This window comes from Ambystoma mexicanum, chromosome 8 (assembly GCF_040938575.1).
Source record: "Ambystoma mexicanum isolate Mex_15411 chromosome 8, UKY_AmexF1_1, whole genome shotgun sequence".
Lineage (NCBI taxonomy): Eukaryota > Metazoa > Chordata > Amphibia > Caudata > Ambystomatidae > Ambystoma > Ambystoma mexicanum.
The window spans coordinates 709698241-709721776 of record NC_090929.1 but is presented as its reverse complement, the minus strand read 5'-3'; the positions used below and the strand labels follow the sequence as shown (position 1 = coordinate 709721776).

General features: G+C 45.3%; 1 protein-coding gene across 1 annotated transcript in view; it reads left to right on the top strand.

Annotated features, from left to right (window-relative positions):
• Nucleotides 1–23536, top strand: part of LOC138472472 (testican-2-like) — a 159363-nt gene that overhangs the window by 99533 nt on the left and 36294 nt on the right. Inside the window, exon 6 of the mRNA XM_069610677.1 lies at nt 2933–3043. Coding sequence (XP_069466778.1) covers nt 2933–3043 — 111 coding nt within the window. The remainder of the gene's footprint in view (nt 1–2932; nt 3044–23536) is intronic.

The following is a 23536-nucleotide window of genomic DNA, read 5'->3' as shown; positions in this document are numbered from 1 at the left end:
ATGTTCGTAGGATGAAAATGTGATGCCTGATGTTGCAATGCCTCTGGCCTGTCCCTGGGAGCTTAGTTAAAATGTCACACTAACATGGCAATTAACCACTCTAAAGACCGTTAACCAGTAAAGTATGTAAAAACACAAAAACAGTACCAGTGTGCTGAATCAGGTTCTGCGTGATGGGCCCATCTGTTTTCATCCCTTTAACAGCCGCCCACAATGAAGCTGGAAAACAGACTTTGAAAATCGGGGGAATGCAATGGTAATGTTTGCAGGCTGGGACTGTGATCCTGCACTAATGTTAGAATGCTGCTTGTCACACTAATATGGCAATGAGCCAGTATAAACTCATTTAATCAATAGAGTATGTCACTTACAATAGTGATCTCAAATGCTGAATCGGGCTCTCTGCCTTTGGTGCTGTGCATTTTAGTCAGACAGTGTGTGTTTATTAGTTGTTTCCCAAACCCCACTGGAGGGTAATGTTATCAGTTAACCATTCTAGAGTTTTTCACAATAGCTAGAGTTGATTTGGTTTAGATTTTGAGTTATTTGTATCGTGCTCTGGACGAACTAAATCGTAATTAGGCACAGATGGGGAGAAATGTGGGAATGTGAGCAATCAAGGAAACAAGCTCAGCTACAGTAAATGCAGCCCAGAGGGCGGGTCGAGCTAGTGGGGTTACACTTGGGTTTTCAGAGCATGCACTTCCATCGGCAGACTGTTCCCCAGTTCCACAAGAAAGGGTTCTTTGCATGTGCTAAATGTGCTCCTGATTACTATTGTTTCAGAAACCCATTGTATGCACGTTGGGATGCCCAACTTCTAAATAGGGGGTAGGCTCAAAAAAATACTTTCTCTTGAGAATTGCCATGAGAGGTGTTGCCCATGCGTCAGCCACCTTGCCAGCCCTTGAGTCATCTCCAAGGGTTCCTCTTGTCGTTTGTGAAGCCAACAGTGGAATGACATGTAGTTTTGGTTCCTCTGGAAAGATCTAGAAGGTGTAAGAGGTGTTAGTTGAACGGTGGAGGCTGCCACTGTGTCACGATTACCAACTCCTCCTTTTCACGCAATGAAGTGAACGCCTCGAAGGCAAATCAGTGGCAGCTGACCCATACAACGTTCTAAAGAGTAGGGATTCCCCAGTAAACTCTGAGCAGCAATAGTAACCATAAAGCATAAAGACAGCCACCCCCTTGACCTTTTATTCACTTTCCAGGTATATACTGGTGTATAAAATGCATAATATATCAGCTTTTGCAGGCTAATATAGAGCAGCTAATACAGGCTTACAGACATCGGGAGAGGTCATGAGGTCAATAAGGCATGGTGGTAGTAGCAATACATGTTTTAGAGTTTTGATGCTGAATTAAAACGGGTACTTTAATAGTGAGCAAAAAAAAGAAAAACAGAGATAGTAAATGAAATGCTGTTTTATTGTGTTGTGTTTAAATAACACGGTTGTCTTCATATGTTACGTGTTTTATTTGCAAACTTGGTTAAACTGAGCATGCATTAGGCGTCATGTGAAAGTAAACAGTGCATCGATAAAAAGTGAAAGCATATTTCAATGCTTTAGCTTGCTCTCTGGTGTGCTAAACAGGATGTTGCTGTGAAAAAAGTCCTCACAGAGAGGAAGTGTCTTGTGGAAAGAAACCTTGCCTGGAAATTGTATTGTGGTTTCCCTTTCTGATACTGAAGTCAGAATGCAGTCAATACCTGTAGTTACTGACTGCCCCGTGAACAATCTGATTGACTGAGAGGGGATCAATCATTATCTCATTGTGCTAATGTAGAGTGATGCTCTCAGGATGCTTTCTGTGTGTTGATTCAGTCACTGACAATGCTCGGTCACTGTAGCTTTAATGCTGTGGCACTTGACATTATATGACTGAATCCTCTGGCATGTAACCCCTTTCTCTGACTGATCGTTTGACATTTCAAAATGGAGTATTCCCAAAGAGATCCCCTGACGATGGAGCAATCCTAGCCCAGCTCTTAAAGATAGTCCGCCCATAGTGTGGAGTGACCTGTTCCATGCACTGTTCAATATACGAGGGCCAGCATGCACCGTGCAGCTGCATGTATTCCGATGCAGGGTGGCATAGCGTTCACCATGCAGGGGCTCATAATTTTCACCATGCAGGGGTCGTAGTGTGCTGTATGTAGGGCCCATACACTGTGCACGACAGTGCAGCATAGACAATGCAGAGTGGTATGGCATGCACTATGCAGGGGCCAGCGGTATGCATCATGCAGTGGCCCATAGTGTGCATCACTGCGGTGGCCCGTAGCGTGAGCAATGCAGGAACCCATAGTGTGAAGCAAGCTGGGGCCTGTAGCGTGCACTATGCAGGGGCCTGTAACGTGCACTATGCAGGGGCCTGTAACGTGCACTATGCAGGGCCAGCAGTGTGCAACAAGCAGGGGCCCATAGTCTGCATCACTGCAGTGGCCCGTAGCGTGAGCAATGCAGGGGCCCATGGTGTGAAGCAAGCAGGGGCCTGTAGCGTGCACTATGCAGGGGCCTGTAACGTGCACTATGCAGGGCCAGCAGTGTGCATCAAGCAGGGGCCCATAGTGTGCATCACTGCGCTGGCCTGCAGCGTGAGCAATGCAGGGGCCCATGGTGTGAAGCAAGCAGGGGCCTGTAGCGTGCACTATGTAGGGGCCTGTAATGTGCACTATGCAGGGGCCTGTAACGTACACTATGCAGGGCCAGCAGTGTGCATCAAGCAGGGGCCCATAGTGTCCATCACTGCAGTGGCCCGTAGCGTGAGCATGCAGGTGCCCATAGTGTGAAGCAAGCAGGGGCCTGTAACGTGCACATTGCAGGCGCCCTTTGTCACTCAATCACTAATTCATAACATTAATATACTTAATACTCGTCGTTGATTGTTACTGTTGTTAACGATCCATCTCTTTCTCTCTGAGAAGCCGAATCCTGTACTGGGCAAGACCTGGCAGACCTGGGAGACCGCCTTCGAGACTGGTTCCAACTCCTCCACGAGAACGCCAAGCAGAACAGCTCGGGAACCCAGCTCAAAGGTAACTTGACACACACGGCGCACGTGATTGCCGTAAAATACGCACGTCGCTTGTATGCTTATGAAAACTCACGGCACGCGTCCATTTACACACCTGCATAATCACAACAAGCACATAAGCCTTGAATCTCCAAGTAGTGCAGTTGTTGCCCTCCCTCACCTGGTTTGTGGACGTGACACACCACGTCACAGACTTGTCCAGTAATCTTATCCAACTCTGTGCATAACCCCTCCACGCCGGCGCCGTGCTATATGCATTAAATTTGAATCAGAAATAATATTGGCGTCAAACTTGTATATCGAGATAGTTCCTGGTAGAAATAAAAATGTATGATTGTCTTGTAGCGTGCTCCTATGGGCGATACCATTTGTAAAGCCTGGCAACCTCATTTAATGTGCCCAATTCCCACAGCACAGCTGTGGTCTCTGAGAAATCTCGTGTGTGAAAACCTTTCAAAAGGCAGATAAATCCCAAAAGTACAGACAGCCAAAGGCCTTTCCAAGGCTAGCTGCAGACACTAACAGGGGTGGACTGGGCTAGAGGCAACTCTGGAGATTTCCCGGTAGGCCTCTACACCGTGGGCCTCTTTTGTGTGGTAACCTATTTTATTTCCACATGTTCTCATTGGAAAGGGGGGTAGGCTTTCTGAAAATGTGCAAAATGGGGCCACTTTGGACATCATCTCATGGGCCTCTTTCGGTTCCCAGTCCACCCCGGACACTAGGGTGCACAGAAGGTTGAGAACTTCTGAGGGCTCATTTGACAAGTTCCATGGATTATTAGAGAAGGTGTTAAGACGGGTGTATCTGTGTTGTGTCTTAACATCTTCTTTCCTGATCAATGGGATTTTGGTTTTGTACCTAGGGGGTGTGGGAGCATCAAATGGACAAATCAGACGTGATTTAACACCAGCATGTATTTTCACGCTGGCGTGAAACGGATGGTTCCCTATGGATTCCGTCTGATTCGTCCCATTGAAATCCATTCTAAATTCCTCCCGCAACCATTAATCCGGGAGGCATTTACATTTTTCCAAACGCGCACTGAAAAAGTAAAGTGTAAAGGCAAATTCCCAAGGGTTTTACTCTTTACACAAAAGTGCAAATGAAGCTGGTCCACTCTGTGCAATAACCACTCTGGAGAAGAGGACCCGTCAGGCGATTGGAGTAACAGCAGATCAGTGAAAGGCTTGCAACCCGAGGAACCAGCGATAAAGAGAACGCTTCTTAAGGGTTCCAAGGGAATTGGCAGGGTTGTAAGCGTAGGCCCGGGTGCAAGAGCGATGTGGAAGGTGGAGCATAAGAGGGGCGATTCCTGTGCTTAGGAGCAGTGACGTGTCCAGGGCGTGGCCTGGGGTGGCACATGCTACCCCTGGAATCTGGTTGACCACCCTAGGTGCCAGCCCATTTTCCCAAACTATGATCATTATGTGTGTGCGTGCACGTGCTTCATGCCACCCCTGCACAAGTATGTGCCCTACTTGGGCCACCCCAGCCTAAGAGCCTGGACACGCCACTGCTTTGGAGGCAGACCAGTCTGGGTGTGGGAAAAGGGGTGTGCCAACCCACACATTTTGCCTGGGGACTACATATTGACGGCTACAGCCCGCATTCCATGCCAGCTGATTGTCTGTGGCCTAATCGGGTTAATCACAGGTACTAATATTCTTTATTTAAACTGTTTACTGCACATTACATTAGAACTGTGTTAGCCACTTTACCTATGCTTTCTTAATCCATCTGAGAAACAGAAGTGTGTCGCCGGTGTGTCTTATCACCGGAGCAGATGGAGGAGAAATATCCCCTACCTCAGGGTTGAGTATCCGGGGTGTGGGCATTTCTACATGGGGGGCATCCAGGGGGTCTGAACACAAGTGGAATTGTGTGATTTGCATGCAAGAATATTAAGTGAACGTTTTCCACTTTACTGGTACCTTAGGAAAAGGAGATTAGATTTACTCCCAAAATTCCACTTTCCTAATTAGGTAACACGCCCTATAAAGGGCACCCAGATGTCATAGGTGTCATTTTCCTTGTTGCTTTCACTGTACTTATTCCATTGTGTAACTAAGCTTTAAGTATCCTTGTACCTGCTGCGCCCAGTTACCTAAGGGTTCGGTGCGCATTACCAAATAAACAAACATAGGGATGGAGCATCCTCCAGCGCCACTGAACCTATCTGACAATGCACGAAGCAACCAGAAGGGGGCAGTGCCCTTCCTGGGTCCACGTAAATAGAACAGAGGCAGCTGATACTATCAATGAACGTCTTCATTTTAGGATCCCAGGAAAGTGTGCTAAATAAAAAAAAAAGACTTTATTAAGTCTTAAGGCGAGCACGTGAATGCCACCAGCAAGGATGGGCAAAGTGACAGTTATTTAAAGAATGGGGTACGTTGGGTGCATGGTGGTATCCATCTGTAGGCATTTTAAAAAAACAAATGAAATGCCGCTGGCGGTGTTCTTATCAGCGGCATTCACATCTTGGCATTACACCTGGAATTTAAAAAAACTAGCCATCATGATTACCATCGAGTTGGATAACAATTAACACATGTTCTCTGTCAATAGCGCCAAGATGCCCCTCTGGGGGTGAACATGCGCCCTACAAATACACATGCTATGTTATGTTATGGTATGTTATGTTATGGAACAGGCCTTCACAGTTAACATATTCCTGTTGTGCCCTGAAAAAGCTCAAGCGTGTACACCATGGATGGAGGTGCATGCCATGAAGGTAAGGGCTAATGAGACCAAAAATAAGCATTTCCTTCCTTACACTGCAGACAAACCAGATGTCTGAAAACATCTGTCTGCCCCAAAAGTAGGTCAATGCAGGAATGGATCTTGTCAGGGCCAATGTTCATCAAACGAATGACGTGTAGGAAACATGTGAACATGAAAAAACAAATTAGGGGCGGAGCAAGAATTTTAAATAAAGATGTCATCCTTCCAGACTGCATGAGAAATTGCTGAGGGGGAGTGTGTGTTAGCTTCCTCAAGCAGTGTGTTGAGAGCAACAGCTAAAGTGTGGATTATTCACAGGTGTAGCTGAGGAACTGTCTAACTGGTGGAGCTGAAACACCTGCCCCAGTTGGTAGTACACACTTTTGCCGCATGACAGCTTTGAAACATTTTTTTACCACTATTTTTGCTGCAAAATTATAGATGGTAAGAATGGGTAAGGTATATAGGAGGGGATCTCCCTTAGATTCTTTCTGTTAAAAAAAGTGGTACAATCAGCCCAAAAGATCGACGAAATGTCATTTGGCAAAAAAATAATAATTGGTAAATCTTCATAGCCCCACTCCACATTACCCCCAAGGGAAAAGGCAGAAAAAACTGGTTTGGTTTTACGTTTAGCTGTTGCTCAGAAAAACGTATAAATGCCGAGGGACTAGGTCCAGGGTGAGGGACTGCAGCATACACTCCATACATAACAGGGCTCTGCAGTTTTAGCTCCATGGTTGCCACCAAACCGGGCTCCTTTACCGGGTTACCAGAATGGGGAATTACCGGGTCATTCCGAGTTCGGAGGGCCCGGTAATTCCTCCCCCTGGGAACACAGGCCCGGACCTTCCCCATTCCCATTTGAGCCCCCATAGGGCTCAATGGGAATTGGAGAGGGAGCTAACAACGGACCGATTACGACCGGCCTGTTGTTAGCTCCTTCGTCCCCTCGTGGGAGCCGGTAACGACGCCTGGTTTTACCAGGCGTCCTTACCGGGTCCTGCGAGGGGACCTCGTAATTTCACAGAACGGGTTTAACGGGTCCGCCTCCATTAGGGGAGCCCATTAACCTCTTCCGCGAAGGTCGTAATGAGGCCCTGTTTCTTGTAAAATGTTAGCCCTCCAGTTCTTTATTCAATATATGTTGTTGCAACACATTAATTTACGGCTGTTGACACACATATGTACCACATTCTGTTTGTGATATTGGACGTAGACGTTGAAGATTCCCAACCAGTGGGACGCAATGGACTGCGTGCGTGCGGCCATGCGCACGGTAGAACGTTCTGTCCTATTCAACACAGCCCAAAACGCAATGCGTCCCTAGCAACACGTGTGTGCCCTAATAACTATGTGCTTATTCAATAGAGTGTATGATGCGTGACATTTCACACTGAGCATCCACAAGGGGTGCTTTCAAAGAGGGGAGTGTGGTGACAGCGTGACAGAGCCACCTGTTCTGTACGGGCATGGTCACCGCGTGAAGACAGCAGCTCTGTGACTGGGTCCCAGGAATTAACGTTCAGCCAAACACGTCAGTCTCCCACGTCCTGTCTCTTCCAGTTCACCTGCCCCGTTTACAGCGCTGTGAACAGCTCTCTGAGAAGGGGGTTCTAGCTGTCGGAGCCGAAATGTCACTGAACACGAGCTTTTAGACTGTTTCTTCCCGAAGGTGAATAATAACAGCACTGCAGCAGATTTCAATGTCTCTATAAATTAAGCGCGAGGGAAACTGCTGACTAGGGCACGTCTTCTTTATAAAAATAGAAGAAAAAAAATGTCAAGTCACTTCAGTCATTGACATGTTTGATCGCAGCCAGCTAGATTGCTGTATATTTACAGCCCTCATCCATAAGGGCAAGTCAGACTTGAACTGGTCTATAGGGCAATGCCCTAAAGGCCCACCTAATCAAGCCATTGTGGGCTAATGTGGGCCAGGTTTATGAGCCAATCCGATGTCAGTGATTATATCAATTACGAACATTTCGAGTCCGAAAATGACGAAATCGAAATCGCTATAATCTGTAACATCACCCTGCAGCAAAATGGCACACTTTAACCCTGCTCCTTCTCCCACCCCCTTACTTACCTTTACTGTGTGCCGCTGACTCCCCTTCTCCCTGCAACGCCAGTTCCCTTCACTGACGTGGATGGGAAGTGGCGCCGCAGGGTCCTTTTCTTTTTTGTTTTTTACTTTGCCCGCGTTTTCCTTTTTATGGGCGGGGGGGGGGGGGGACACAACTGCTCCCCTTGATCGACATTATGGGAATTCATTCTTTTTTCCAGTGCCGAATTTGCCTTTTTCCGTGATTCGTTTTTTTTCTACAAAATTATATACGGATATCGAGCCAACGTGTGCAGTTTGATGACTTAGTGCACAGTCCAACTACTAGTTTCAGACAATATTACTATCCAGTGTGCTATATTTTGATACAAATTTCCCCAAAATGCTCCAATAGCATTATTCAGGAGCTGGGCCAGTTGAAAACAATACTAATCTCCTGAATGTGACTCACTGGTTTGTTGGCAGTGTCTGGCTTGATCCAGTCTGACCCTGGGGCATGGTTTTCTTCTTTGCTTCATGAGCAGTAGGGCCACCCAATATGGGACACATTGTCACAGCAGCAACACTCAAGTGTTCTTTTCAGGACGGGGTGGTAGTTGTGAGGATGTTTCCTTCTCCTTGCAGTGCTAGATTGGCCGTGGGTAACTCCGCATATTTCCCGATGCGTCACTGCATCGGAGGCCGCTGTGTGGGTACACTGGTTTTCTGTTCCTCCTATCCTCTCTCTCTCATGTACTCCACCCCCTTCCTTCCATCTCTCCTCACCACCCCACAACTCTTTGTGCTGAAGATTTTCTTTTAAAGCTTCTGGTATGTTAGTCCCCATCAGAGCTCAAGTCGAGGGTACACGTGGGTGGATGTTGTCCGTCCACTTTTGTCAGAGGGTGGACGCTGCCCCCCCACCCATTTATTTTTGGGGCCGTGTGTAAAAGCTCATCCAAAGTTATGGGGATTTTAACCTCGGCCTCAATGACCCCAAGGACTCCCACACCACTGCCCTCCATAAAGCTCTCTCCAATCTTGAGTTCTCCCAATCTATATCGAGGCCCACCCACTCTAAAGGACGTACGCTAGATTGGGTCGCCCACCACAAGTGCACCATAAAGGTCGAAGAAATCTCCCCTATTCCATGGTCTGACCACCACTGCATCAAATTTGACATCACCACATCCAAAGGGCCTACCAGGCCGGCGATTCCTCTGCCTGCCACACTCACTGGAAGCTCTCGGCAGCTCACCAAGGAGACCCTCACCCAACATCTCCTGGTGCCTGCAATTTTGCCTCCCTTTTCCAATGATTCGGCTGTTCTCGCCAATGACTTTAAAAGGATCATCTCTATGGCCGTTGACACTGTAGCTCCACTCACCCTTAAAAAAGCCAAAAAAGTGAAGCATGCCAACGCCTGGTTCTGCCAGGAGCTCCTACAGCTATGTTCCAAAAAAAGGGCTGCACTTACTGCTTGGAAAAACAACCCCAAGGACACCAGTAGAGCAGCCTTTAAGGCCCTGGCCACAGAATATAAAACCACCATTATTAAGGCTAAAGCGTCTTCCTTCAATGCCAGGATAGCGAATGCCAAATCAGGGACCAAAGAAACCTTCACCATCTTCAGAGAGCTGGAGACCCCTGCCGCCCCTCCTCCCACTCTCCTAAAAGATGAACCTTGGTGTAACAAAATTCAATCGGCCATGCTGGATAAATTGGACACTCTGCACTCCAAGATCCTGGCTCACCAAAAGGCACTTAACAACCTTATAACCACAAGCTATAGCTCCCCCTCTCCAGCAGCCGACATCAGCCAATCTCCCCTGTTTGAATTTAAGGACATGACTGAAACTGAAGTCTCTGCCCTCCTTAGATCCATTAAACCCCCCAATTGTAAAGGGGACGCCTGCCCAGCATAGGTTATCAAGGACTGTGTCCTCCCTTGTCCCCTTCATCACTGCCTTCATTAACACCTCGTTCCAGTCTGGCCATGTCCCAGCTGAACTTAAGGAAGCGTGGGTTCGTCCACTCCTCAAGAAACCCTCCCTAGACCCATCAGTCCCAGGGAACTATAGGCCCATTACTACTGTCCACTTCTTACTAAAAATCCTGGACAAAGCAGCTTACCTGCAAGTTCAAAAATTCCTCGAGGACAACCACCTTCTTGGTCTTCGGCAGTCAGGCTTCAGGCCATGACATGGCACCGAAACTGCACTTCTTGACCTCAAAAATCAGATGGATGGCCTTAGAGTTGCAGGCAAACCTGCACTACTCCTCCTTCTGGACCTATCATCTGCTTTCGATTTGGTGGATCGTAAGACCCTCTGCCACCATCTCGCCACCACAGCCGACTTCTCCCCCAGTGCCTGTAATAGGATAACTTCATTCCTGCAGGAAACAGCAATGAAGGTCTTCTCCGACTCCTCCTGTGCCGACCCAAGCATTATCCAATGTGGTGTCCCACAGGGATCTTGCATTGCCCCAACCCTTTACAACCTCTTCACTAGGCCTCTATTCAAGATCCTTGACGCCCTGGGCATCTCATATATGAACTATGCTGATGACACCCAGGTGCTTATCCCCCTCTCGGGTGATTACCTGTCCGACCTGAACACCCTCAACTCCATCTACTCTACGACCCAATCCTGGATGGAAGAAAACTGGTTATGCCTCAACAGTGAGAAAACCGAGCTTCTGCTGATTGGCTCCCCGTCCACCTTGGGCAAGCTGGACAAGCAATATAACTCCTTCACCGTAGACAACATTCCCATCCCTGTCTCCCAAACGGTCAAGACCTTGGGAGTCTAGATGGACCCCAACCTGACCATGAATAGGCAGGTCAATGTCATTGCATCCTCCTCAGCCTATTATTCCAAACTTCTCAACGCAGTGAGACATTACCTCTCCCAACAGAATTGCCTCACCATTGCCAGGGCAATAATTGGCTCAAGATTGGACAGCTGCAATGCCCTTCTAATAGGAACCTCTGGTAAAAAAAACTTGCTAAACTACAACTACTCCAAAACAATGCCCTCGGGGCCACCACTGGACTATCACATAGGGACCACTTCTTGGGCCTCATGCGACAGGTCCACTGGCTACCAGTTAAGGAAAGAATCATCTTCAAAACTCTTGCCTTAACGCACAAGTGTCTTCACGATCTGGCCCCTCCGTATCTTGTCCAACGGTTCTCTTTACCGCGTGCCTTCAGGCCATCCAGAATGACATACTCCAACATGATCCCTGTGCCCAACACTCGCAGAGCTCATGCTGGTGGCACCAGCTTCCCCACTATGGCTGCTACCCTCTGGAATTCCCTCCCACCACACATCAAGCTAATAGACTCTCATGCAGCATTTCGCAAGGCCATCAAAATCAGTCTCTTCATATAATCGTGCATGTCTGTCTGCAACAAAGTAATCTGCATCATATCTGCTGCATGTGTAACACTGTATCATTCTCAAGACCACTTCTTTGGGCGGCTTTTTTGTAACCCTTAATTAAGCCTTCCTACACTCCGCTTACAGCGCCTCAATGCCCGTGGGCCGCAATGCGCTTTACAAATGTAAAAAATAAAATAAAATAAAATGAAAAATATTGGCTGTCTTTTCTGAATGTATGCCAACCTCGTATGCCAGACACTTTACCACTGCACCATATAACCTGATGAGAAACAGCAGACAACTAAAGTTGAAATGTCACATTTCAGGGCGGCATGTTCCAGGGAAAACATTAGTATTGATTCTTGGAGTTAAGAACATGAAGATAATATCCTCTCTTGGTTTTTTGTGTGTCTTGATTTTATGAAAGACAAATGTCATTCGCCCTGTGCAATTTGTATGTCTACGAAAACCAATTGAATGAAATGTGCATATTTCACCTTGATATGCTAATTTCCGGTAACATCACATCCCATTTTGTATGTTAATGAGGGCCCCACTTTATTTTTAGGACTTGACCACTGGTCCTCATCCTTAACAACTGATATATATATATCAGCTTTTTTTTTGTTTAACTATTAGGAACAAATGTTCTTGAAAATTAACTATTGGACCAATTTTTTCAAAAGTTCCTGTCGGAGGACCCCCAACGCCCCACGAAAACCTACTTAGAAGGACTGGACTTGCAATCATTGCACAGTGGAATATGGGGCAACTTAGAAACACATTTGGGGCACCGATTTTGGTTTCCAGTTAACCCCTGCCAAACTCTAGTTGACTGGCAGTAACCTCAAACCAGAACTGAAGCTTGGGACAACCTTGACAAGTGCACCCATAGGGTGATCAGGTCTTCTCCAAGATTCCATGGTGATCAGTAGCTTTTTTTTGTAGAGTTGATCACATTGCACTAAGGGAGAATCTGAGGAATCTCGTTAAGAGCTTTTCACTTCAGGACAGCTAACCTGACCAGGATTCCCCGAGAGACAGAGGGTTGCTGGGGGTGCAGGAATGGGTGGAATATTATTAAAAGATCTTACAATGCTGACCGGGTTAGGCCAAAAGCGTCACTCATAACACAACTGAACCTTTGCTGGCTGCAAGGTCTAGTGTCCCACACATCTACATTCAGGGTTTTCAAAATAAGTCAAATAACCAAGTAGCTATAGCTCCATATGTAAACTCACTTGCCTTGTGCCGGAGTGCTAGAGGTTTATCCATGATGGCTTTGTCTTCATTTCACTACATTCTGAGGAACGCATTGGTGCAGCTCAAAGCAGAATAGCTGACAGATGGAGGGTGCATACGATGCACCAAAGCAAGAAAACATTGGGTGTTTTCTCCAACGGTTCACCTTTTGATCGACGTGCATTTTCTGAAGTCTCATGGGCTGAATCACAAAGAAGATTCTAACAGTAACTCCAAGTTACTCTAGAGAAAGACTATTCAGGTCATAAAGACTTAATGGGTAGTAACTGTGGCTTACTCTTGAATACTCTTCTCGTGTCTGAGTAATACCGGTTGACTCCCATTACTTCCTTTAGAATGGATTATTCTCTCGGTGAATCAAATGTAAGTCAGAGCCTACTGCTTGTAATTTTTTGGTGAATTGGATAGTCCCTCCGCAGGAGTAACTCATAGTTACTCCTGCTAGCCTCCTTATGAATAAACCTTTAGGTCCTTCAGAATCAGTCATGCGGGGTATTGTAATAGTGGCAAGGGAACTATTAGCAGTCTGTCAGTTTACATGCATTTAGAACTGAGCCCTGGAAATCCCTGCCCCATGAACGGAAGTCCCAGCCATATGATAAAGTCCACTGTCTTTATTAACAATTCTATTACATGGATTGCAGCATGGACAATGCAATAATCTCCAAGCGCTCTCATCTGTTGGCAGCCTGTCCTCTGGTTTTGTTACACCATGATGTCACAAAAACAAGCTTACATCCCAAAAACCTAACAGGAAGGAATTGGCTAGTAAGGTGAACTATATACTTATTCTATAGGGGATTAGTGTGCTTATTGGGTAAGCCATATCTGGTGGCTCCTCCTGAGGCCACCTCTATGTGTTGCAAATACAAAGTTACAGGTTAGCGAAAGGTGGTTGGCCAGTGCAACAGAGTACAAGCTTAGCTTGGAAGGTGGTTAGGGATTGGATAGATTCTCAGCCTTGGAGCTTTGGACATTTACCAGGCCAAGTGCAACTATTCAAGGTAATGGGAATGACCTTGTAGGTGCTGCATGTTCCCAAGTTACCATCTCCGATCTCCCAGGCCTTTAGACAGAACATTCTGCTTTGAACCTGTATTACCTTTTGTATACTCCTGCTTTTGGTTCGATGGGAAAGCCACTCTCTGGCTCGAATGAATAGGCTCTGTCCTATAGGTTCGGATCACGTGTGTAGGGACCACGAAATGGACTTTTCTCGCTTGTAATTATAAGAATTATCCGCTTGTGTTCCCTGCAGGTGTCCTATCTCTCCTGTTCACTCGAAACCTTTCTCTCTGTGTCCTTGGCAAGGCTGTACACGGTAGCCATGCTGGAAGCCCAGTCGGCATGCTTCAGCAGAATCAGCCTGTCTGACTTTCTCTGTGTTCTTGAGTTCGTCCTGCTTCCCCCATTCATTCCAATGTACCTATGGCTTCCATCTAATTTGCATGGCCGCCCATGTTAGCTGCGTTTAAGCGTCAGCAAGCAGTTCATATTTATTCTTATGTGTCTTGCGGTTTCCGCATAGCAAAAGATATACGTGTGCCAGTCCTCTAACTATGTGTGTCATAAGCGTATACTTTGTGTCAATCAGCAATAAAGCTAAATGTCTGCATAACGTTGTATAGGGATGTCTATATGCTTCATGTCTAATGTATCTATGTCATAATGTTAGTCATGGAGTCATCAGCGTTCTTCGAGGTTGCAGTCAGTCAACTTGTTCAATTGATGACAGCTGTATCTCATCAATACTGTCATTCGGGTCTGGTCTGAATGGTTGTATGAGTGTAGCATTTCTCACACCTCTGATACATCAATGATGGAGAGGAGGGGGCCAGAAGCCATGTACATCACTGGTTTCTTTGTCACCAGACTGAGAGTGGGATGGGTGCTATGAGGGCCACATTTGGGTCTCCCTCTTCAGTATTATCTTTATATCGACAACCACATGAGCACTGGATAAGGGTAGAAATCTTCAACAAGGTCAATTATTTACCAGATTGGTTGAAGGGGTTTTTACCAGTGACTAGTTTGCAGCTAGCCTTACTTGCTTCAAACAAAGAAGAGAAGAGGAATTTAGTGGCAATAAATGTATTATTTACAGTGGCAGAACTCAAACAGGGCTTTAGGAACTCTGAGGAAGGTATATTGCAGCAAATGGTGTGCCACGCAACCAAAAACCCAAGCAAGGCTACCTCCTTTCACTAGTTTCATTTCACCTCATCTCATCCAAGGAGATGATTTAATGTTTCTCCCAAGAGTTGCAGGTCTTGCAAAGCCTCAGAATGGATTATCGTTCAGTCTTAATGTACTTCAGGGTGACTCTGGCTTTTGAATTTAGGGTAATTGTTGGAAAAGGCATGATCTGTCCTCCAAAGATACCTTATAGTGGATACTTGAAGTCTTCAGGAGTCACAGAGGATTGGTCACATCTTTTGAATCTCAAGTCGACATTAAATGACTGTTCAAGACCCCATTTATTGTGGGAAGTGGAAAGCACTGACTAGTAAATTTCCTAAGCCCCACAATGACACCAGTTAGGTAATCTCTTCACCCTGAACCAGAGAAGTTTCTTGGCAGTAATCATTTCCCCCACTTAAACTTCCCATTGTGACCGGTGAACAAAGATTTCTTAAGAGTATGGTCTCTTGCTACAGTTGCCCAGGAGGGACACCCTGAATCCCAGAGATCACAAATATCCCAAATAGCTTCATGACCAAACGACAAAGGATATGGGAAGCTGTGAGTGGTCTCTATCTAAAGGATACAAGAAGGGTCACAAGGAAACTGAAACCACTCAGAACTTGCATCATGCTAACGCACATTTATTTAGAACAGGTACCAAGTCTGGACCCTAAACACAAGTAAGGAACTCACAGTGATACAGAGCTTAGGGATTTGATAAAATATTGACACATAATGTGAAACCCTATCTCAATCTACACATAAATCCCTGGGAGTACATAAAAAAAATATTTAAGGCTGTCGCATTAGAACACATTCCCAAAATCCTTCTAGAAAGGACCACATGACAATATCTAATCAATCCCTAGTCATCTTCTAGTAGACAACAAATACCATAAACCCACCTGCTTTTCCACAAACAAGGCCTGGGAAATGGGTATGCCAGAGGACCGGGGTTCATGTTACGCAGTCACCGTTCAGCAGAGTACCTAGGGCCCAACAAACCGTCCCCCGGCAATGACGGAGGACTCCGCCAAGGGCAAGTTAGAACTGTCCTTTATTTTCCAAAACAGACACGGATCATACAGGAAAAACGGAATTTTCCAGCAATCACAGCTCCTGAGCCCATGTCACAAGCTTTTATTGTATTATGACATCACAATAGCCATGGGTAAAGGGCTATTGTTTGGCTTGGCTGAGTCACGTGGGTTCGGACTGCAAAACAGAGCTTTTCGGTCTGCAATTAGTGAGAATGTATTCTGTTATTTTGCAGAGGGCTCCCTCTGCCTTGAGGCCAGGAATGTTTCACCCACCCTGTCCCTGGTTGCAAGCACTGGCCCTTTGTTTTGTGCTGAAGAATCTGCATCTCTGCATTCCTTATTCTGAGGCCTGTGGCTTCACATGCATTAACTACAGTCATTCCATGGTTTCCCTACATATATATTGTGGTATTATCCTTAGAGGTTAGTAGTATTTGGCTCTTCAAGGTTCCTTATACGTCCCTGAAGTTCCATATGGTTGGCTGCAATAAGCGGTTGCAAGTTTGCTCTGTGTGACTCTTGCTTTCTTGCATTTCTGCATTTGGCTAGTGAAAGGGAAAAAAGCTTCTGACAGTATGTACATGTATCTGTCTACAAAACTGTGTGCGCATATTCTTCGTGTGTGCACGTGTGTGTCTGTGTAACTTCGTGCAGGGATGCGAGTTTGCTTCTTGATTAATGTTATAATGTCGTGGTGTCATGAATGATGTCAGTACGGCTGGATATTTATCATTAGTCAACCTGGTCCAGTGATGTAACACCTGTATCCGCGACAGAAGCTGTATAGGGTTTGACCATTTGTCTAAGAGAATATCTGCTCACATACGTAGGAAGGGACATCGGAAGCGGCTGACACTCTAGGTGTAGCGCGGCTAGATGGTCCATTTCTTCTCCCCACCCACTGTTAGGTCCTTTCCTCTAATTTTCGAGCTCTGCATGCTTTCAGACGGAATCATAGGCAGATGCTGGCTGTTGCGGTTGGCGTGTGGTGGAGCGGATAGCAGTGAAGGGAAGCGGTCCCACTTGTACTTCGACCCTGGCAGGCCGACTAGACTGTTTACGGAGCACCAGTTCTGAATGGCGCCTCTGTGTTGATTGGTGAGATGTTGCTTTCTTTCTTGTCCCTTTTCCCACTGTGTCAGTGAGCCTAGTTTAATCTCTCTTACACTGGGGCTTCAGCATAATGCTTGCTTGTAAGCAGGTGTATTCACGGCCATAAGTGTACCCAGTACCCTTTTTTAAGATCTCCCATCTCAGGATGAAAAAAGGGCTGTGTCAAGGGCTTGGCTAAAAAGCTTGTTGCTCCTTTGACGCTGATCGTGGATGCATGCCTCATGATCCCCCCCAGGCAAGTCATGAGAAAGTAGTTGTCCTCTGCTTAGCCTAACAATTTAGCCACCCCCCAGATGAGAGTGTGGGCAGGGGTTTGGAGCCCTCGCCTCTCACCATTATGGCTTCCTCTACATTTTTGATAGGGGCCTTTTTGTTGGAGGCTCAGACACTGAGTCTGGAGTTGCAGAATATTCATACTTTGGTCACTACCTCTATGGCCCCTCCCCTGGCTTTGAAGAGAGATTGATTGTCTCAGGTGAGGGCACGCAGCCTACGCAGAAGGCAGAGGATCTACTCAGAAAGGACAGATCTGCCTCCAACGTTTAGCCTTACCAATGCCAGGGAACTTGATAAACATGAACAGGCTAGCAAAGAAGGTTGCCAATATGCAATCCCACTTAATGAAGAAGGCACAGTCTCTGGAATTGCTTCAGTCAACATTTGGTCGCCCCTGCCCACAACCTCTACCTTAGACCTAGTAAGGTCTAAGAAAGATCCTCAACCCCACGTTAACTATTTGCTCATAGCCATTCCGTTGGTTAATCCCCAAGAACAGATCACCCCAGACCAATGGATCACAGTAAAGGCCAATATTATCAACCAACTGAATTTGTGCCAAAACATTGACGACTTTACTAATTGGATGGTTTCCATAGAAAATTGTGTGGGAAACCATCTCACTGTGAGGATGGAGGCCCTATATCCTCCCCACTGAAGCATCAGTATCCTGCCTCTCTTGTAACTTCCGCTCAGCCGGCCGCTCCATTGAGTGAGAGGGACCGAGTTCCACTTCCTATAGTGTTAATACCTGATTACCCAATTCCTACCTTTGAGAAGAGGCTAGGGGGAGTTGTCTACACCCTACCCCACTGATGAACCCCGGGAAACCTATGTTAAAAACTGATATGGTAGGTTACTCAGGAAAAAGACATAAAATCCCCTCTTCAAAAATCTTTCTGTTTAGGAAGTCCTTTATGCCATGGCCTGGGGACAAGACCACTCGAAATTTCATCATGGGCAAAAGGAACTTAATTATTACTAATATCGAAAACCTACTGGAAATTAACCCAGAGAAGCTTTAAGGATCAAGGTTGTTGGCATGGCTTCGCCAATGAACTGGCCCGGGTGTCGTTCGACATTCAGATCTGAAATTCCTGAAGAGGCTGGAAATAGAAGAGTGGTGTACCAGGAAAAGAGGGAATGTGTCCTGGTGTGATGCAGATCCAGTAATTTGCCTAGCTATCTTAGTATCTGTAATTATGAACATAGAGATTCATCTAGTTTAAAACTCGTAGCTGACCATATTTGATTAACTCTGTCTTGTTACTTTTATTGTGACAAAGGGGCTCTTTGTTGTTTTGTTTTATGTTATACATTTATTTTTTGTTTTGGCGCACCGATGCCTGAGGACTTTCAACGCCTTATAAATATATAAATAAATAAATGTACTGACCCTCCGGGGGGCTGGCCAAAAAGCGACTGCCATCTCTGGTTTCTCAGTCTTCGGGCTGTCATGCATATAGTGGAAACAAGGACTATTCCAGGGACCCTCTCTTCCATCCCCCCTTCTGGTCTACATCTCAAAACCTATTCACCGTAGCTCTCGAGAGCCAAAGCTTTGTTACTCCTCCAATGTGTGCATTGTAGTTTGCATGGTCATCTAATCGCCATGTCATATAACAGCACTCACATTCTGGGTTGCCCCATACCCATTTCCCACAATATATTTTGTAGTCATTCGGATCTTCAAATATTATCATTTCAGTCGGGAACAGTGGGCACTCTTTTATTAAGAACATCTGTGTCCTGCTGAACAACTGGTGTTCAGGTGCTATGTCGTCCAGAGAAGCTTCTGATGCTGAGGATATGTAGTTCTCCCTTTTCACCCTAGTCAGTTCTACTGACCTCTTCTTCCTACTGGCATTATCCATTTTAGGAAAGTCATCAATTTTGATTTATTTCTGTGGAACTACTAGTGCCAGCGTGTTGATGTGCACCAACGAGCATACTCCTCCCCAGTTTGGTGGCAGCTTCTCATATGCCTTAGACCCACAGGCCCAATAATTATCCATTAATATTGCAGTCCCAACTTTCATGCCCAGAGTCTTTACTGTTTGCTTGCAGTATTTGTATTCTCCAACCTTTACTGCTCCATTGTTTTGGAAACATAGCCACTGGTCCAGCTTTATTGTCCACCCAGGTAAGTCACTTCGCACTTGTGTCCCATTCTTTTAGGCATTTGTCATTTTCTTCCTTATTGTGTTTACTGAAACTGTTAGGAGCGTGTGTACTTTGCTTCTCACTACACCTTCTCTCCATCCTTCAACTGTGTATACTTGGCCATACACAAGTATCTGTGGTAATTCCCAGTATCCTGTTCTCCTCCTATTTCTTTAGGTTCCTTCTTATGACATGGTAATTCCTTCAGTGTTACCATTTTTGTGGGCCGTAAGTTATGAATTGTATAGCTTGGTATTTTTTCCAATATTTGTCCGTCAAGTCAAATGTTTTTAATTAGTTATCTTCATAGGGGAATGTTGTTTTGGACATCCATCTCAAGGTTGCCATTCTCCCATGGAATCGTCCTCAGGTAGTGCACATCGACAGGTACATGAGGCACTGTGCTCTTGCTGCTGGTATTTCAGTTGCCACAAACGTTCTGGAGGCACTCATGGCATAGGGGATTAGAGAGCAAACATAGCAGCTCTCCGCAGTGGTTTGTTTGCCTACTTTAGTCATGTGCTTATACCACATGTTATTGGACACTCAAGCAGTATCAGTGAGATAAAGATCAAAATACCTGTTCCCAAACAGTGCGTATTCTAGAATCACAAGGTACTGCAAGCACCGAAGGATTTCCTCTATTCAGTTGTGGGTATGTTTGGGACAAGTAGGCAAGGAAAACATGGAAAAATACACTAGGATGGAGTATTCTTGTTCTGTCAGATCTCCTAACAAAGTGGACAAACTGGCCTTCGAAGGTCGCATGATGAGGGTCATGGGGAAGCATGGAACAATGCAGTAATAACAGTTGCAACTTTCACGATGAGTGCTGCTAGTGTGCAGAAAGCAAAATAAACAGACTGTGTGCCCTCATTCTGGATGTATAGGAAGTCCTGTCCCTATCTCTCTTGGTCGGGAGCGAGTAATAATAGGTTGGCCTCTGCTGGGCTGGGATGCTCCTAGATGGTCTCTTTGTTCATCTGCTTGTGAAACGTTGGCCCTTTTGCTGTCAATGCTAGGAGATGACGTTGCTTGACAGAGCTTGATATCGCCAATATAGTTCCAGGCCTTTTTATTTTGGAGATTTACTGCTCGATCTGTTATTTCCTCCACAACATGAGGTCCTGTAAACCGTTGCTTGAACCACTTGCGGGCAAAATTTCACAAAAGGACACTGTCTCCTGGATAATGGTGTGGAGCTTTTAATCATTCTTCATTTGTTTCTGGTTTGTTTTTTTCTTCTTTTGCTTCGGCCTCTCCCTTTGTCCCTGCGGTTGGCAAAAAATAAAAGAGGCACTAGCCATCAAGGAAGCAGTGTACTCATACATTTTGTACCCCAATACATCAGAAATGTTTTCCACATCCAACAATGGCCTAGTGGGAGAAGCCAGGGAAGTCTCATGCGCCACCCAGTTACCACCTCATGTGGGTTAAATGGTGGTCGGACCCTAGTTTGTTGCATTATGCAAATAAAGCCAAAGTTAAACAATGTACATAACACTTATTTAGCATTTTCTTTATTTTAGCTATGTTTTCTTTGAGAAGCCTGTTCATGTTCTCGCACAACCCGTTTGCTCGCAGGTGATAAGCACAAGAGAATTTGTGTTGTATCCCTAGTAAGGTTGTGATGTGATGAAACCTTGCAGGGACCCTCTCCTCAGTGGTCTTAAGACCACAGCAATGGCATAGCAGAGGCCCCCACCAGTGCAGGTGGCCTCACTGCCATATGTCCTGATGGGTGGGGGGGCCTCAGACTTAAAACATACATTATTTCTATATTTAAGTCATTCTGACTTCATGAAGAAATTATTTCCGTTAATGTGACGGAAACCATTTCTTTATGAAGGCAGAAGGAGGACTTCAAAAAGAAACAATTAATTTTTGAAGTCATAGGCATCCCCCAACCCGATTACATGGAGACTTCCAGGATGGTGGCCTCAATGCCACGGTGTGGGGGAAGCCCTATTACTTAAAAAAATACTTTTTTTTTTATTAAGTCCTTCTGCCTTCAGAAAGAAATTATTTCTGTTATGGTATGGAAATAATTTCTTTAAGAAGGCAGAGTGACTCCAAAAAGAAACTATTTCTTTTCGAAGTCACAGAGCTCCCATGCACAATGTGAGATGGTGGCATCCAGGTCCATGACAAGAGCAATTGTTGTTTCTGCAAGGAGCTGGGGATCGTATTCCCTGTCCTGGATCAACAGATTGCAAGGAAAGGAACTGTATTTTGTGTAAATGCATATGTGTGCATGCATGTGTGTATATGTATATAATGTAATGTGTATGAATGAGTGAGTGAGTGAGTGAGTGAGTGAGTGCATGATGTATGGGTGGCTGCCTGGGTGTGCGTGTGTGAGTGTATGGTGAAAGGATGCACATGTACATGTATGGGTGACTAGGTGATTGTGTGTTAATGTATGGTGAATGCTTACTTTTATACTTAATATTGCTTACCGGTAATCTTCATTACTCCTAGTTCTAATCCTCCTTGTCACAGTACTTGTGTATGAGGCATGTTGCCTCATAGACAAGTACTGGGACGAGGTAGGAGGATGTATATGTAATCCCTGGCTTAGTTACCTTTAATCTTCATTGCTCCTAAACTTACTCTTCCTCATCCAGTACTTACCTATGAGGCAACGTCTTCATTGCTCCTAAACCCACTCTTCCTCATCCAGTACTTACCTATGAGGCAACATGCCTCATAGGTAAGTACTGCGATGAGGAAGAGGGACGTTGAGGTCATTCTGGGCCAATGACCTGATTTTGGTGGTTGGGGTGGTAGTCTAGGCCAGCCCAGAGTGTACTGTGACCCGTGATTTGTTGCAGGGGACATGGGGGCCCTCAGCATGGCTCACAGGGGGCCCCCAAATGTGGTGCCATTCCATTGAACTAAGGTATAATCATCTCTTGCAAGAAAGGATGCCATCTTAGATGTTTTGTATTGTACTCTCTATTGCAGTGTCTACCATGGGGTTACAGTCTTTTCATTGAAAGATTTTCCATCAAAAAATGTTAATTGAACATGTTTTCCATTGAAAAAATATTTCAATTAATATTTTGCCATCGAAAATATATGTAGGTGTATTTGGGTGGGCTAGAGGGTTAAAAGGTTAAATTGTTAAATTTGGACAACGAGGGTTTGGGGGGACCCCAATTAAAAAAATTTAAAAAGTATTCAGGATTTCGATGGAAAGTGGTATTAAACCACATTAGATGAAAAAAATGAGTTGGACATTTTTTTTATGGAAAATCTATTCAATTAAATAGATTATATGGAAAGACTAGTAACCTGTACCATCCACTTTAGGTGGTGAAAAACAACTATACAGTAAAATGATTGCTAATTGTATATGACTAATACTTTTAGTATCCCACATAATTGCAACGCATCACTCCCCTGTTTTGAATCTCTCTTTCTCTGGGAATAACATCTCTGCTCTTAGATAATTTGTGTTGATTTTCTCATTAAGTGGAGAACAGCCAACATAATCTTACCTTGACTGCGTTTGCTATATTACGTATTTATGACTGTAATGCTCAACAAAATGGTGAACGTTTATAACAAGAGTTTCCGCTCAGAGCATTTTTTGCCCATTGGCAGGCTTCCTGGGAGTCCAGGTGTGTTCAAAGTCAGTCTCCTGGGACACTCCCTAGAAGTCACTTACGTAACAGCTTGCTTGTGTTGGATAACCACCTAGTTTACTTTGTGGTGCCTGACAAGTGTTCTGGCCTTTTCTGGATCTTTAGCACCCGTGAGTTTGCCTGGTGTGGTTGGATCTTTCCTCCACTTGCTAGATGGCCAATGTTGGCCATACTCTCCTCCCAGTACAGCACTGATTGGCCTTTATAGTTTGGTTGTCTGCCATAAGAGCATTCTCCAAGTACTGGTGGTGTCCTCCTCAGCTCGCACTGATGATAGCAACGTGGTCTACATCTGCCACACAATATTATCATGCCATTTGGTTCTCCATATATTTTGGACTGCAACCCCCATCATCCCTTGCCACCATTGTTAATAGTGAAGCATCCATGAAGTAATGAATTAAGAGTCCTGATCATCTGGGCAGCTGATCCCCCCCACCCCCCGCATAAAATACTGTCCATTAGAAAAAAGGGCCTAAGCTGATGTAGTGACTATACGCCCTCATGGTTTTGATCCTGCAGTAAAGGAATTGGGATCATACCAAAATAGAGAATGCCCAAAATGTAGAAGCTCAAAATACTGACAATCCAGACCCCCTTTTAACCACATATATATGTAGGGGGTGGTTTAAGCAAATACAA